At 30.2% G+C, this 13596-nt stretch overlaps 8 protein-coding genes across 8 annotated transcripts; 4 read left to right on the top strand and 4 right to left on the bottom strand.

The window, feature by feature from the left end:
• Window positions 1-294: 294 nt before the first annotated feature.
• On the top strand, window positions 295-1122 carry cand_007100 (zinc CCCH type domain-containing protein; the record flags this gene model as incomplete). Its single annotated transcript, XM_067210950.1, has 1 exon — window positions 295-1122. One exon carries the CDS (start codon window positions 295-297, stop codon window positions 1120-1122), a length of 828 nt encoding a protein of 275 aa, XP_067067967.1.
• Window positions 1123-1203: 81 nt separating this feature from the next.
• cand_007110 (uncharacterized protein) lies at window positions 1204-1521 on the bottom strand (the record flags this gene model as incomplete). Its single annotated transcript, XM_067210951.1, has 1 exon — window positions 1204-1521. One exon carries the CDS (start codon window positions 1519-1521, stop codon window positions 1204-1206), a length of 318 nt encoding a protein of 105 aa, XP_067067968.1.
• Window positions 1522-1656: 135 nt separating this feature from the next.
• cand_007120 (uncharacterized protein) lies at window positions 1657-2418 on the top strand (the record flags this gene model as incomplete). The annotated part of the gene is made up of 1 exon (XM_067210952.1): window positions 1657-2418. The coding sequence occupies one exon, from the start codon at window positions 1657-1659 to the stop codon at window positions 2416-2418; it is 762 nt and encodes a 253-aa protein (XP_067067969.1).
• Window positions 2419-2479: 61 nt separating this feature from the next.
• Window positions 2480-3712, bottom strand: cand_007130 (uncharacterized protein; the record flags this gene model as incomplete). Its single annotated transcript, XM_067210953.1, has 1 exon — window positions 2480-3712. The coding sequence occupies one exon, from the start codon at window positions 3710-3712 to the stop codon at window positions 2480-2482; it is 1233 nt and encodes a 410-aa protein (XP_067067970.1).
• An 857-nt stretch (window positions 3713-4569) lies between these two features.
• On the bottom strand, window positions 4570-5646 carry cand_007140 (uncharacterized protein; the record flags this gene model as incomplete). Its single annotated transcript, XM_067210954.1, has 1 exon — window positions 4570-5646. One exon carries the CDS (start codon window positions 5644-5646, stop codon window positions 4570-4572), a length of 1077 nt encoding a protein of 358 aa, XP_067067971.1.
• A 276-nt stretch (window positions 5647-5922) lies between these two features.
• Window positions 5923-6564, bottom strand: cand_007150 (zinc C3HC4 type domain-containing protein; the record flags this gene model as incomplete). Its single annotated transcript, XM_067210955.1, has 1 exon — window positions 5923-6564. One exon carries the CDS (start codon window positions 6562-6564, stop codon window positions 5923-5925), a length of 642 nt encoding a protein of 213 aa, XP_067067972.1.
• A 456-nt stretch (window positions 6565-7020) lies between these two features.
• cand_007160 (uncharacterized protein) lies at window positions 7021-11628 on the top strand (the record flags this gene model as incomplete). Its single annotated transcript, XM_067210956.1, has 1 exon — window positions 7021-11628. One exon carries the CDS (start codon window positions 7021-7023, stop codon window positions 11626-11628), a length of 4608 nt encoding a protein of 1535 aa, XP_067067973.1.
• Window positions 11629-11815: 187 nt separating this feature from the next.
• cand_007170 (glycerol-3-phosphate acyltransferase protein) lies at window positions 11816-13576 on the top strand (the record flags this gene model as incomplete). The annotated part of the gene is made up of 1 exon (XM_067210957.1): window positions 11816-13576. The coding sequence occupies one exon, from the start codon at window positions 11816-11818 to the stop codon at window positions 13574-13576; it is 1761 nt and encodes a 586-aa protein (XP_067067974.1).
• Window positions 13577-13596: the final 20 nt, after the last annotated feature.

Raw genomic sequence — 13596 nt, forward strand, 5'->3', positions numbered from 1 at the left:
GTGGGTACCCAAAAAATACCGATATCTGACCCGTGACATGGCCATTTTCCGCGATGACGATTTTGGTGCATGATGTAAAATGGATGGGAATATAAAATTCAGGATAGTTTATTACAGGAATTAGTGTAATAATCAAAACTTTTCTGGTTGGTAGGATATTTTGAATCACACTCAAGCAAGAAGGTACAGCAAGAAGCTAAGAAGCTACATGGTCATATTTCCATAAAGGCTATCTCTTTCCTCAAGATCTTTTTTATTTGTTGTATAATAATATTTAACCTTTATTAATAGATAATGCCACAGTTCTATAAAACAAAGAAGTGTCCATGGTTTGCAGTAGGTCGTTGTAGGATGGACAAAGATTGTAATTGGGCTCATTCTCCTGATGAGTTGAGACCTAGTGTTGATTTAACAAGGACAAAGTTATGTGATAGACAGTTGAAAGAGGGGGAATGTAAAGATCCTCAATGTAGATATGCCCACTCAAGAAAAGAGTTAAGAGCAACATCGGATCTATTCAAGACTTCCCTATGTATATATTGGTTAAAAGGAAGTTGCGCAGTAGGTGAATCTTGTCGCTATGCTCATGGTGTCCATGAATTGAGAAGTAAACCTCAAAAAGGAGAATTCATACCCTTAGAGGTTGAGACACTTCCTGTACCACTAGAAAAACTGAGAATACAGCAGAGGAAGCTTTTAACAGATGATAACATGATTAATCTCAATCACTTAAGTACTTCGACTACATTAGCCAGTACAAATACTCCAACGAATTTAAATTCATCATCTCTAGATGAATCAATAGATAAATCTATTGGTTCACTACCTCCATTTGTAGCTAATCTATTTGATGTAGAAGATTGTGAAGTTTCTCATCCAAGTGAAGAAGTTACATGGTCCATTGATAATTTCAATATACCTACATCTTTCACTCCACTAAGTTTACTTGATATTCCTCTTGTTTGGGTAGATAACTTGAATAAAGATGACAATATACATAGTGAAGATATTAAGCCACAAGACATAAAATCAACTATGAATTTCTATTCTGATAGTTTAGAAGATTTATATTCACATACACCCTCTACTGCAGCCAGTATTAGAGACAAAACTGGTATATAGAATATTGGATAGTATTTACTATTAGTTTTTTTTCCTAATATAGTTTTATTGAGACATTTGAGTTTGATATTTTGATCATCATTATATAGGACCAAGAGAAGGATATATTGCATACTGAGGAGCTCCAACTTGGTGTTGATAGACAGTAGTTGGTATATTAGGGATATTCGTATTCATAAAGAAATCATTATGTTGTGGTATCACTGGTTCAAGTTCATTATGGAATGCCTTTGTTTTGTATTCATTGTAGAGATTCCAGTATTCTTCATATGTCATATTTGTAATATCCATTGGAAATATACTGTATATTGGGTGTGATACAAAGCGAAAATTGGGTAAAGTTCGCCTCTTACTGTCAAGTATTGTACCAGATATATTAGTCTGAGTTTTACGTACCATTTTTTACTTTTTATGATCTTCCCGAAAGGACCCATATTTTGGCGGTGTAACAAAAGACTTACAATTCATAGCCTAATACGCTGTAATATTGAAAGTGATCAACGTAGGTTTCGAAGTATTTATGGTGTACTTTACATGGAAAAGGTCAATTTTCTATCTAGAATTTACATATACTATCAGGATATATACTATAATTTGTTAAGCAGCTTTATATACGGGCGTCGCTATATTAAGAATACACCTGTACCTCGTTATACAAAGGATGTTTTCATTATATGTTTCTATATTGTTTGTTGGCTATGTATATCACTATTTATTCCTCTATGTGGTATAATTTTAACTTTTGCGATTTCTCCGAATATGATAGATTTGATACCAGCTATAAATAGTAGCAATTACTTTACTATCTCAAATCCATTGACTAAGGCAACTATAACTAACAATTTAGTTGGTTTTAAATCATCTTTCTCATTTTTACTAGATATAAGTAGGGTTGACTATTTATCTTTTATCGAAGTAGAAGTTAATAGTGCCGATATTGCATACTTGGGGCCAGTTCCTGTAGATACAGCTACAGGTAAGATATCATGTAATACAAGAACTATACCTTATTTATTTACAGATGTGACAACGCTTGATTACATTCCGATACCAAAATCCATGATAGACCTTTCATGTACGGAGGATTACAAAAGTTGTATAATCGGTTTTACAATATCCCCCTATTTATTGATCCCCCTGTATACAAAAGAGTCTTTTAAAAATGACTTAATAGCTGGTCATTCAAATTTCGTGACTAAAATCCACTTTGTAAATTCTAAATTACCTAAAAACTTTATTTCTAGAGACTTAGGCTTTAGATATATAAAGTTTTCGTTACCTATTCAAACAAAATAAATATATACCTCTATATCTACTTGAATTTACCCTAATAATACTTTCTACATAGTGTTTGTTCCTAAATTTGTTTTTTATAGTACAATTTCTCGGTATTATAGTAAATAGGTGCGTTACCATTAGGTAATACAAACCTTTCTGGCTTGCTTACTGCAATATTTACATATTTACCTTTTGAAAACCAACCTAAAGTTTGCTCTTCATCAGTATAATGCTGATTTATGTAACTGTTTGAGTTTGAATCATCCTTAGTTCCAATTAATGTTTCAGAATCATTATCCAATAAGAGCAATAATTCCTTATATGTCTCTGTTAACTGATTCATAAAACTTTCTGGTGTTTGTTTCCAGAATCGGAAATCATCTGGGTCGTGTATATATACTAATTTGGTTCTGTTTATTCGTTCTTCATAAAACTTACTTATTCTACAAGCTGCAGTCATTTCACATGCTTGATCACCTGCGGATATTAAATCAAATTGTACCTGTTTGCTATGCCAGCAATCTAACAGTACTCTTTGAAATTCACAAAGTTTTGCATTTGTATAAAACTCACGATAATCTTCTTCTTGAAATGGTGAAGGAGGTGGTCCTGATTTCTTAATATATTCCTCTGTTGATCTTATTGATATATTATATTTGATAATAAGCTCATTCAGCTTAGGTAAGCAATATTTTAAATAAAACAATTCAACTGTTCTTAATCCAGCATTAGTAACAATGACAATTTTTAAGACTTTACCATTATTCCAGAGATCATTAAACAAACGTTCAAGTATATCAAATAGTCCAACTTCTTCCAACTGTGTTCTTATAGACTCAGTTAGCATATATAAGCATTGCTCATTATTATTACTTTCAAAATTATCACCAATATTTCCAAATTCATATTGGATATTACGCCATTTTTGCATAATCCAACTAGTTGGTATTAATGTATTATCTAAATCCAATAAAATTATTCTATCACATCTTATCAGCTTATTATCTTTGGTTATTTGTTTAAATGAATTTACATAGACGTCTAAATTATTACTGTAACCTACATTATGATTATTTATACAATATTTCTCAGAGTTGATCAAATCGATATCCTGTTTCAAATCTTTTATATTTTTGCCTTCATTACTTACTGAAGTTAGGCTATTCCCACTGAAGGTATCAGCTTCATTATCTGTATCTGTCGTTGGAGTATTTTCGCCCCTTATAACTATTGATTCTGTACCAATAATTGGAAATTCTCTTAGCCTCACCTCATCAAAAGTAACATTTAATAGTTCATTTGCTACCATCATAAACAAATCACTTCAAAATATCCCCTCTTAGAATCTGTTAGCCTTTAGACTTTCCAATTTACCTACTTAATTTTTACTCCACTATTTTTACCTTTTCCCAAATATCTTTGCATGAAACCCCCTAATATTGCATGAGGACGGGTGTGGGGGTCCTCATCCCGCCATGTTTTTTTAAAAGCTCACCAATGCTAATTGTTTAGAGGTTGGAAAGACGGATTTTTTCCTACTGGTAAAGTATTTTCTATAAATTAAAAGTCATACTAGTTTATATATGCCAAAACCTCTATTAATATCTTCCAATAATAGCACCTTTTTGCCCAGGAATCACAATATAAACATTTGAACATTTTATTAGGATTTACTTATGAGAACTTTAACATATATTTAGATTATTTATATTTTATGTGTACTTTATATTTTTGATATAATCAAATATTCATCTTTAGTAGTATTTATGGTCCTTTACTACACTGACTGAATGTCACTGACCACATATATTGAGATAGTCTCTAAGTAAAACAAAAAGTATTATTAGTCATTAAAATTCAGTAAGATCTAATTAGAGAATAATTTAAACTAAGGATTTGCCTTAAAAGGTCTCAACCAAAATTATTCATAGAGAAAAACACCACTACATGCATACATGCATGTAGTTATATACCAGTATTTTTACCCCTTTTGTACTTTAAATTATAAATAGCACTAGTAGTAAACACACTACTAAATGTGTACTAAATTATAAAATATATATAGATGACCCAGTATCTGGGATAATATTTAAATAATATTTGTCCCAGAAATAGAAGAGATGATGTTTCTAATTAAAAAACCTAAAAGAAGGGGAATATTGAAATACATTAAGTAGTTAAAATATCGTGTTGAAATTCATTAGAATTTATAGAATGGTCTGTGCAAGGCATTATTTCTTTCAGATAGGGACATGCTTTCCCACCATTTCGTGGAAATGTAGCTATTTCACGTGAACGAGTTTTAATGTATCTATTCTCTCCAGGTACTTTTTCACATAGAGACCATGCTGTCCATTCATGAGTGGTACAGTCAATTGAACAGTTATTAATATCAGGTATTGTTTGATTATTTCCTGACACCCAGTATTTTTGTTTAAAAATACATCCAATATTATTTAAAGATATAATACATATTGGGGTTCCATCTTCAATTTTAGGTGATAGATCACTTTTATTCAACAAGGATCTAGTTGTAATAGTTTGGTTCCAGGGACCAAATGACCATGCAGCACATTCCTTATTATGTTTGCAGACGCTAATACAATCGGCAATATCAAGATTTGGTAAAATTAAAGAGCCACCACCAGGTAAAATACTTGTTGTACAACCCCAACCAAGAGTTATTATATCATTATTTGGGCAATTTGAAGGACACCTTATCTCATCTTCTTTACAAGATCGAATTTCGTATTTGTTTGGACAAATCTCACCAGGAAATATGGAAGGATATATTATATGACTAGTACGTTCTGAATAACCACCACAGGGTAATTCTGGATTACAAGGAGACCATTGAGACCATTCTCCAACAATGCAAGTTGTAGAGCAATCTCCTGCAACTAAAGTGGGGTAAACACCAGATATATAAATATCATCTCTTCTTGCACAGAATTTGTGCCCAGTTTTTAACCAACACTTTGAGTCAGTTGATCTCCATGACCAGTATTTACATCTACGAAGAGTTTTAGTTTGATGATGCTTCTGACATTCATGAGCACATTCTATCCACGAAGATGTATTCATCTTCCTAATAATATTTATCCCAGAACAAAGAAATCCATAAGATACACCCCCATAAGTGGGGCAATTTAATTTTGATCTATTGGGTAATAGATGTGACTGTGCACCAAAAAGGCTAATATCTATTAGAAAGTTTATTATTAATAGCCATTTTATAAGATACATTTAAAAAAAAACAATTCTCTATAATTGATATAATATATATTAAATATTATACAATATTTTAGTAAAGAATTAAATTTTAAATATGAATTTTGTTAGAGAATAGCCTCTGGAAAGATAAAGAAATTCAAGGCTTCAAGATGTCTTGAAGTTAATGCGGTATAAGTAAGCGGTATTGTTGCAATATTAATAATTTCCAGAAATTCAGCAAGGAAGGAAAAAAGTTATCAACTATAAACGGCAATACCAACATATGTAAAGTATAATTTCCAAAATAAGTTATTTAGGCTGTGAGCTAATATTAACAAGGAATGTTGGGATAAATAATCTGCTACAGAAATTATATTGAGTTGGATTGGATTCTGGTATCTCATTCATCTCAGAATTTTGCTGCCGGTATGGAGAGCTGGGTATAGATTGTGAAGTGATTTGCTGACTAAATGTGGAATTTTGTGAACATAATATTCTGAGGTCGGCATTACATAGTGGACAAACACAACGCCTTTCAACCCATTGATCAATACAAATTGAATGATATAAATGACCACATGGTAAATGTCGTACATACTCATTCTCTAATATATAATTGAGGCATATTACACAACAAGAATAACTTGAACTAGTTGGTGTACTTGTAATAGATGAATTTGCATTTGTATTTCTTAACATCTTATACTGAACTACTGGGACTACAGAAGAAAATTCTTCGAGATTTATTGTAAAATTTATTTCATCATTTTCTATATAGCTACTTGTTACTGCATTATTGTAATTCCGTCTTCTTGATCTTTGACTACTATGTTCAGTTCGACAAGGATGTTTTTTGCAGAATATAAAGGCCAAGTTACATAGTATAATTAATACTAGTAATGAAAGTGAGCAAATGACAAGGAATATCGCAGAGCTTTGCAGTAAATACATCTTAAATACTATCCGATATTATTTTATTATCAATGCATTATCATTAATTTGGCAACGGAAAACTAGAAGTCAGATATAATCAAATTATATTAAGATTTTGTGATATACCTTGAAAGTGTTTCTATTTGTCCAGACCCCTAACTTAAAGAAAATGTCTACTAGGGAATTAGAATTTATATTGGCTATCTTTTTTTCATCTAGTGGTCTGGCTAGAATCCCACTAATCCTTATTTATAGTTTTTCATCAATATCTTTAATTGGGAACTCTTTAAGCTTAACATATCACTTCTCCCGCGCTAGTAACTGTAATGGCAAAATATTAAAGATAAATGTGGGAACATCTTGCCCTTCACTAATTTAATTGAATAATGAATATATATATATAAATATATATATAAGCAATTAAAATCATATAATCAGGTTTATATGATTAAGTAACCTGACTTTGTTTCAAAAATGTCTCAAAAAGTATCTAGTCTTCCTTTAAAAAGAAAATTAGAAAAGTACGGGCATTCTAAGGTAGTCAATAATCCACTATATGAAGATAGACAATCAATGAAAATTAAGAAGAGAAGGAAAAGGTCAACTGAGAATTTTCTAGGTAGAATGTCAACAGGCAATATTAGTATTACAGTGAATGATTGGATTGAATTGTTTGTAGAAGCAATAAGAATTGTGGGAGTTAAAAGCCGCATGCCTTACTTGAAAGTATTTGAGAAAATGCTTAGTAAGTTATCCATGGAACTTGAAATAGTTCAGATATGCTTTTTTTTTGAGGATTTATTTAAGAAACTTCAACCTATTGATATAGCAGCAATTCCTCTAATATTAGAATGGTGTTTTGTTCTTCATAACCAATCATTAAATCTAACAAAAAATCCATTGAGAAAATGCCTACATCCAAAGATACTGCGATATGTTATACATGGTGTTGTTCATAATTCTATCAGAAATTGTTTAATTTTGGTTTTGTCAAGTAATATTCATCTTAATTCACTATATTTGTTTCCAAACAATCACCTTGAATATTGGTTACAAGAATTTGGACATTATTTGAATCACTTAGATTCTCCTAGCTTAGAAAGGTACAACTTAGATCTTTGGATATTTGTCTATTCAATAATGGATGAAATGCAAATAGAACACAATAGGAATTTAAATATTTGTTTATTTGATACTCTTTGCATATGTGACTATGAAACATGGATTATTGATAAGGAGAATTTTCAGACAAGCATTAAATGGTTTAGAAAAAGACATGATGTAATGAGTACAACAAAAATTGCATTAATAATACTATATCAATGTCGTACTTCCAATCTATTTTGCAACATATTTTTTGTCCATTGTATCTCTTTATGGAGATTCTTTCGCAATCATATAAATTTATCTTTGGACAAGAAAAAGACCAATAAAAGGATTCATGAAGATTGTCGCTGTTCATTATCATCTATTAATACAAATTTTCTTCCTTTAATTATGGCTACAACATTACAATGGATTTTATCTTCCTACAGTTTAAATAATAAAAATATTGAAGATCTTCTACAGTTGTATCAAGAATCAACTGATATTCTTAATACTCTAGTTGAATTATCAGAATATCAATTCAGAGAGAAAATATTGGATCATTTAAATTATATCAAAGAATTGACTATTCTTGACTCTAATATGTCTTGTTTTTCAAATGAATTTGACTATAAACCAGGGGATTTTATCCTTGAATATTTTGATACATTTTCGAAGACATTAGATTCAATTATTTTAAAAAGTCCAATGCAATTGATTATTGAATCATTATTGCAAATGTACAAAATTCATAAGGATGATGATGAAATAGATAAGAAAAGAGTTTGCCTAGTTTTAATTTTTTTAATATTATTAAATCCAAGAACAGAAAATTCAGTACTATTGTGGGTATTTGAGAGGAGTATAGAAATATCCAATGGGCATTTTGAATTGGGTATATACCTTGCTTCATTACTGAAGAAAAATATATTTCCGTTAAATATTTCAAAGGCTGTACAACTAAATATATTAAATTTCAGGTCTATTCACCTGATAAATTCTCAACTTTTCCCATATCTACAACTTTTTTTGGTAATAAATAATTTGAAAGTGGAAAATATACCGAAATTTCGAGCAGTACATAAGGTTCTTGATCTTTGTGAAAAAACTCTTTACCAACACTTTGTACATTTGGCCTTTGCAAATATTAATAGTGGAAATGATATTAAAACTCCAATTAATATAACATTTACTATAATTTCTTTATATCTAAAATTATTGTTTTTTTTTAGTGAAAATATACAAATTGCATCGGTATTTTTACACTGGAGAAGTAAATTTTTTGTAAGAAAGGGAAGTTTAAAGAAAGATGTATTTGCAAATTCGATAAAGAAGCTAATTAATACGTCACTGTTAGATATTGTGGAAAAGCTAACAATAAAGAATGAAGAATATGATAAAGAGAGTGATAAGCATGATGATGACATGGAAATACTCGAATATAGGGAAAATAATAGATACATTTCTGATTCTCCAATAGTCAAATCAAGAACTTTTTCTCAAGAACTCACTTTTGAAAATAATTTAAAACTTAGTAATTTTGTTTGCAGTTGTATTCCTCACATATTAGGTGTTATATACACTCCTTTAATTCAACGTGGTCACATGTCTTTATACTCGTTTGAGTATATGATACTACCAGATTTAAGCGGATTTGATGATTCAGATGCATTTAACAATAGATACTATATATCTGCAAAATTTGGTATACACTTTTTACAAAAGATAATAGAATATTGTGGAAAGCAAAGTATCTTTGATCAGGATGAATTTACAGGACTTATCAATGTAGAATCCAATATTTCTGAGCTAGAACAGGCTAATACTCAAGTAAATTGTATATTTCCAATAAATCAAATGCATACTTGTGAAATTTTAGGAAGATGTTTTATATGTGATTTGTATTCATATATGGAGTATTTAGGAATCATGAAAACTATAGAGAAATCTAAATCATTTAACATTTCAAAACCTTGGATTATACATTTATCAATATTATCATTAATTTCCATTCTAAATGGATATTTTAATATAGAAGAGATGCAATATTCTGAGCCATCAAAAGTTCAAACTATTTTTTCACTGACATCTGTTAGACTAAGAAGTTCAATTCAAGAAATGTTACTTCATTTTTCTTTTGAAGATGTTTATATATTATTATGGAATGAGTTGTTGGATGATGAAATTATTATAAAAGAGATTTATGATATACAAAGAATTACATTTAGAAGTCTGTTAATTTATTTATTCGGCTCTTATATAAATAATCAATCGACTAATGGAAATTTAGTCAACCAAAAAGATGGAACAGGATATTACTTTGGTTCTATTCCAATCTCAAGTTACATTATAGGTTTATGTAGATTATTTTCACTACGCTTACAATGTTTAGTGACAGATACTAAAAGAAGTACTATACCAATACACACTTCCTCAATATCCCCAACTATATCACGTAATCGATCTAATACATCTGATGCTACACCTCCAAGAACAAATTCCAATAAGCGGCGTATTACTCCTATTATTGTCACTTCAAGTCAATCACCTATATCAAGTACATCTCCAACTTCAAACTCACGACACTTTTTTTTGTCTAATGGAAATGAGAGGAGTGAGGATCAATATTATGAAGTACAAAAGATAAATGACTGCAATACTATTATATTTCATGTCTCAACTTTATTATCAGTTATAGCTGATACATGTGAAATTTATTGCCAAAATGACCACAATCTTATTGCTAAAGTGAGAGATTTTATTGAGGAGGCTTTATTTCTACTTCTCCCATCTAATTCTTTGGGTAAAAATCCCATTTTTACAGTAGAGACAAATTGTACAAACAACAACTTTCAGAATAACGGATTTTATTCACTTAATAAAAATGAACTCAATACTATATCTGAACAAGATGAAAATATTAGTGAAGCAGATGAAGTAGCAATAGAAGATGATATTTCAAATACTAACTCATATCAAAATACACAATATTTATTTAATAAAACTGAGAGAAGTCTGCAGGAATCTATTAAGATACCAAATACAAAAACTTTTAATTCAAATCTAAGTTTTACTCTTCCACTAATAAATACAAGAAAGTCTCGTGAACAATGGTATGAAACTATTTTATTAATTATATTACGTTCTACTATGTATAATACACCACTTCATGATATACCATCTTTAATTACTGAAATAGCCTCAAGAACTGCATTGTGGAACAATTATGATAGTAAGAAACTATTATATAATACAAGTTTTGAATTAATTAAATATTGTACAGATATTTTGTATGATGAATTACCTGAGATAAGCTTAAGATTAATACGTCATTATGGACCATCAATTCTTCCCTCTATTCAATTCATATTTGTAGCACTATTGGATAAAAATTCACTATTTATTAATAAACAACTTAATGAAATTCCTTTAATTAATATTCATAGTGAATTTGAATGCTTTCACCACTTTATATCTGGTTTCTTGAATCTTATACATATTATAGAATCAAGTTTTGAATTAGCTACATCTAGTCCTGACAATGAAACTGTACAAAAGGATTATAAATGGATTAAATGTGTTATATGTTTACTAAATAGAAGTATTGAAGTGTTGCAGATGGAGATATTTAGGTTAGAAAGAATTCCAATTCCCATGTCTCTAGAGAATCAGGAAAATTGTGCTACCTACCAAGATGTACAAGAAGTTTCAATTAATTCTTATTGGCAGGATTTATTGTTGGAATGTAATGAGATGCTTAAATATTGTCAGACAATAGAGACTTGGATATTGAAGTATTGGGATAATTGTGAAATTAGTCAATATAAACTTAAGAGTTCTAATATACAAGATATTGGTGATCTTGATGAATTTATAACTTTTGATGAATGTGAAGAAGGAATATTACAGGAGAATTTATTTTTGGATAATGCATCATACAATGACTGTAAACTAACTCCTCACTGGACAACCTTTATTAAATCAATGTTTCTCTAGATGTTATGTGATGAAGTGATACTGCACATGTATCCTAGATGCTGCTAGATTTTGCTACATAGCGCCACAGTCCAGATATTTCATAAATAATTCAACTCGCTCTAAGTTATTTTTCTAATTTTTTACAATCACTTTTTATATGGCTTAATTAATTATTCAAGTTTAATAAATTTTTATATATCTAGAAATGTACTTTTTGGTTAAACTAATCGCTCAAATAGTGATGAAAACTTTCTTTAAGAATGTTACTGTCTTAGGAAAAGAAAGGATACCACTATATGGTCCTGTTATATTTGTTGGTAATCATATGAATCAATTTGTCGATGCTGCAATGTTGATTGCAATCTTTCCACGTCATATTAGATTCTTGATTGCTGATATTTCTACGAAGAGACCTATAATTGGAAGATTTGCTCAATCAGCAGGCTGTATAACTGTTCAGAGACCACAAGATTTACGCTATCGTGGTATTGGTGGTTTGTATTGGGATTCAATATCAGATAAAAGAATAAAAGGGGTGAATACAAGATTGAAATTAGATGTCAAAGTACATGATCTTATTTCTTTCCAAAATACAAAGATATGTAGGAAAGTTGTCGATATAATTTCTGATAATGAACTATTAATTGATACTGAGATAGGTATCGAATTTTCCAGTGATAGATCTGAGGGATACCCATTCATAGTTATACCAAAAATTGATCAAAGTTCTGTATATGAGGCAGTGTCTGATGTAATGAAGGGTGGTCATGCTATTGGGATTTTTCCAGAGGGTGGATCACATGATAGAACTACTTTATTACCACTTAAACCAGGTGTAGCAGTTATGGCATTAACATCTGTATTAGAAGGTGCAGAAGATCTCTTGATAGTACCTGTGGGATTAAATTATTATGAACCATACAAAGCACTGTCAAGTGCTGTTGTAGAGATTGGACAACCAATACCTGTAACAGTTGAGTTGGCTCAAGAATATGAAAATAATCCTAGTGATGCTGTAAAGAAACTTTTAGATACTGTTGAGAAGGGTATGAAGTCAGTATTTGTATCAGCTAGGGATTATACAACACTGACTTGCATCAGACTATGCGTTCAATTATATGCGCCTGATAGGACGACATTATCCCAAGATAATTATTATCACTTACATCAATTATTTTCACAGTTTTTTTGGGTTTTAAGCGATGACATTGAGTTAGAAGAACTACGCAAAGGATTATGTGAATATGAAGATATGATTAATCAATATGGAGTACCAGATAATGAAATTTGGCAACTAAGACAACCTGTAACAGCTGCAATGACATTAATTATTACGAAATTTTTTTTGTTGATTTTAGTTATAATAATAGGTGGCTCATTTTTCCCATTATGGGCACCAATTAGATATATTCCTGCACTTCTAGCTGAGAGGCATAGAAAGAAAGCTTTAGCAGGTTCAAATGTCAAAATCAGAGGAACAGATGTATTGGCATCTTATAGAATACTTGTAATTATAGCATTACTACCAACTATTACATTATTGTACGCCATATTGTTTTCAATATTATTTTTCTCCAAATCAAGTTTAATATGGAAAATTGTATGTACATCTTTCACATGTACATTATTGCCTCCTCTATTTTATGCTTCAAGAAGATCTTTTGAGAGAATCTTACCTCTAGCAAGAAATATAAGGACATTATTTTATGTTGTCCTTTCAAACATTAATTATTTGAGAGGAACTGAAAGAAACTTATTACATACTAGAATAAAACTTCAACAAAAGATTCGTGAAATGGTATATACTAAAGGACCTCAGGTATCTCCAACATTTGTTGATAAGTTTTCAACAGTTGTACCATATGCAGTGATACAATCAGACAATAAAAGAATAGGCTCATTACTGGGTGAATACGTACCAGTACTAATACGTGCAAAGTATGATGCAAGAGAGGAGATCTTATAATCTTTTCACATCGAAAATTT

This window comes from Cryptosporidium andersoni (genome assembly GCF_001865355.1).
Source record: "Cryptosporidium andersoni isolate 30847 chromosome Unknown contig_64, whole genome shotgun sequence".
NCBI classification, from domain to species: Eukaryota; Apicomplexa; class Conoidasida; order Eucoccidiorida; family Cryptosporidiidae; genus Cryptosporidium; species Cryptosporidium andersoni.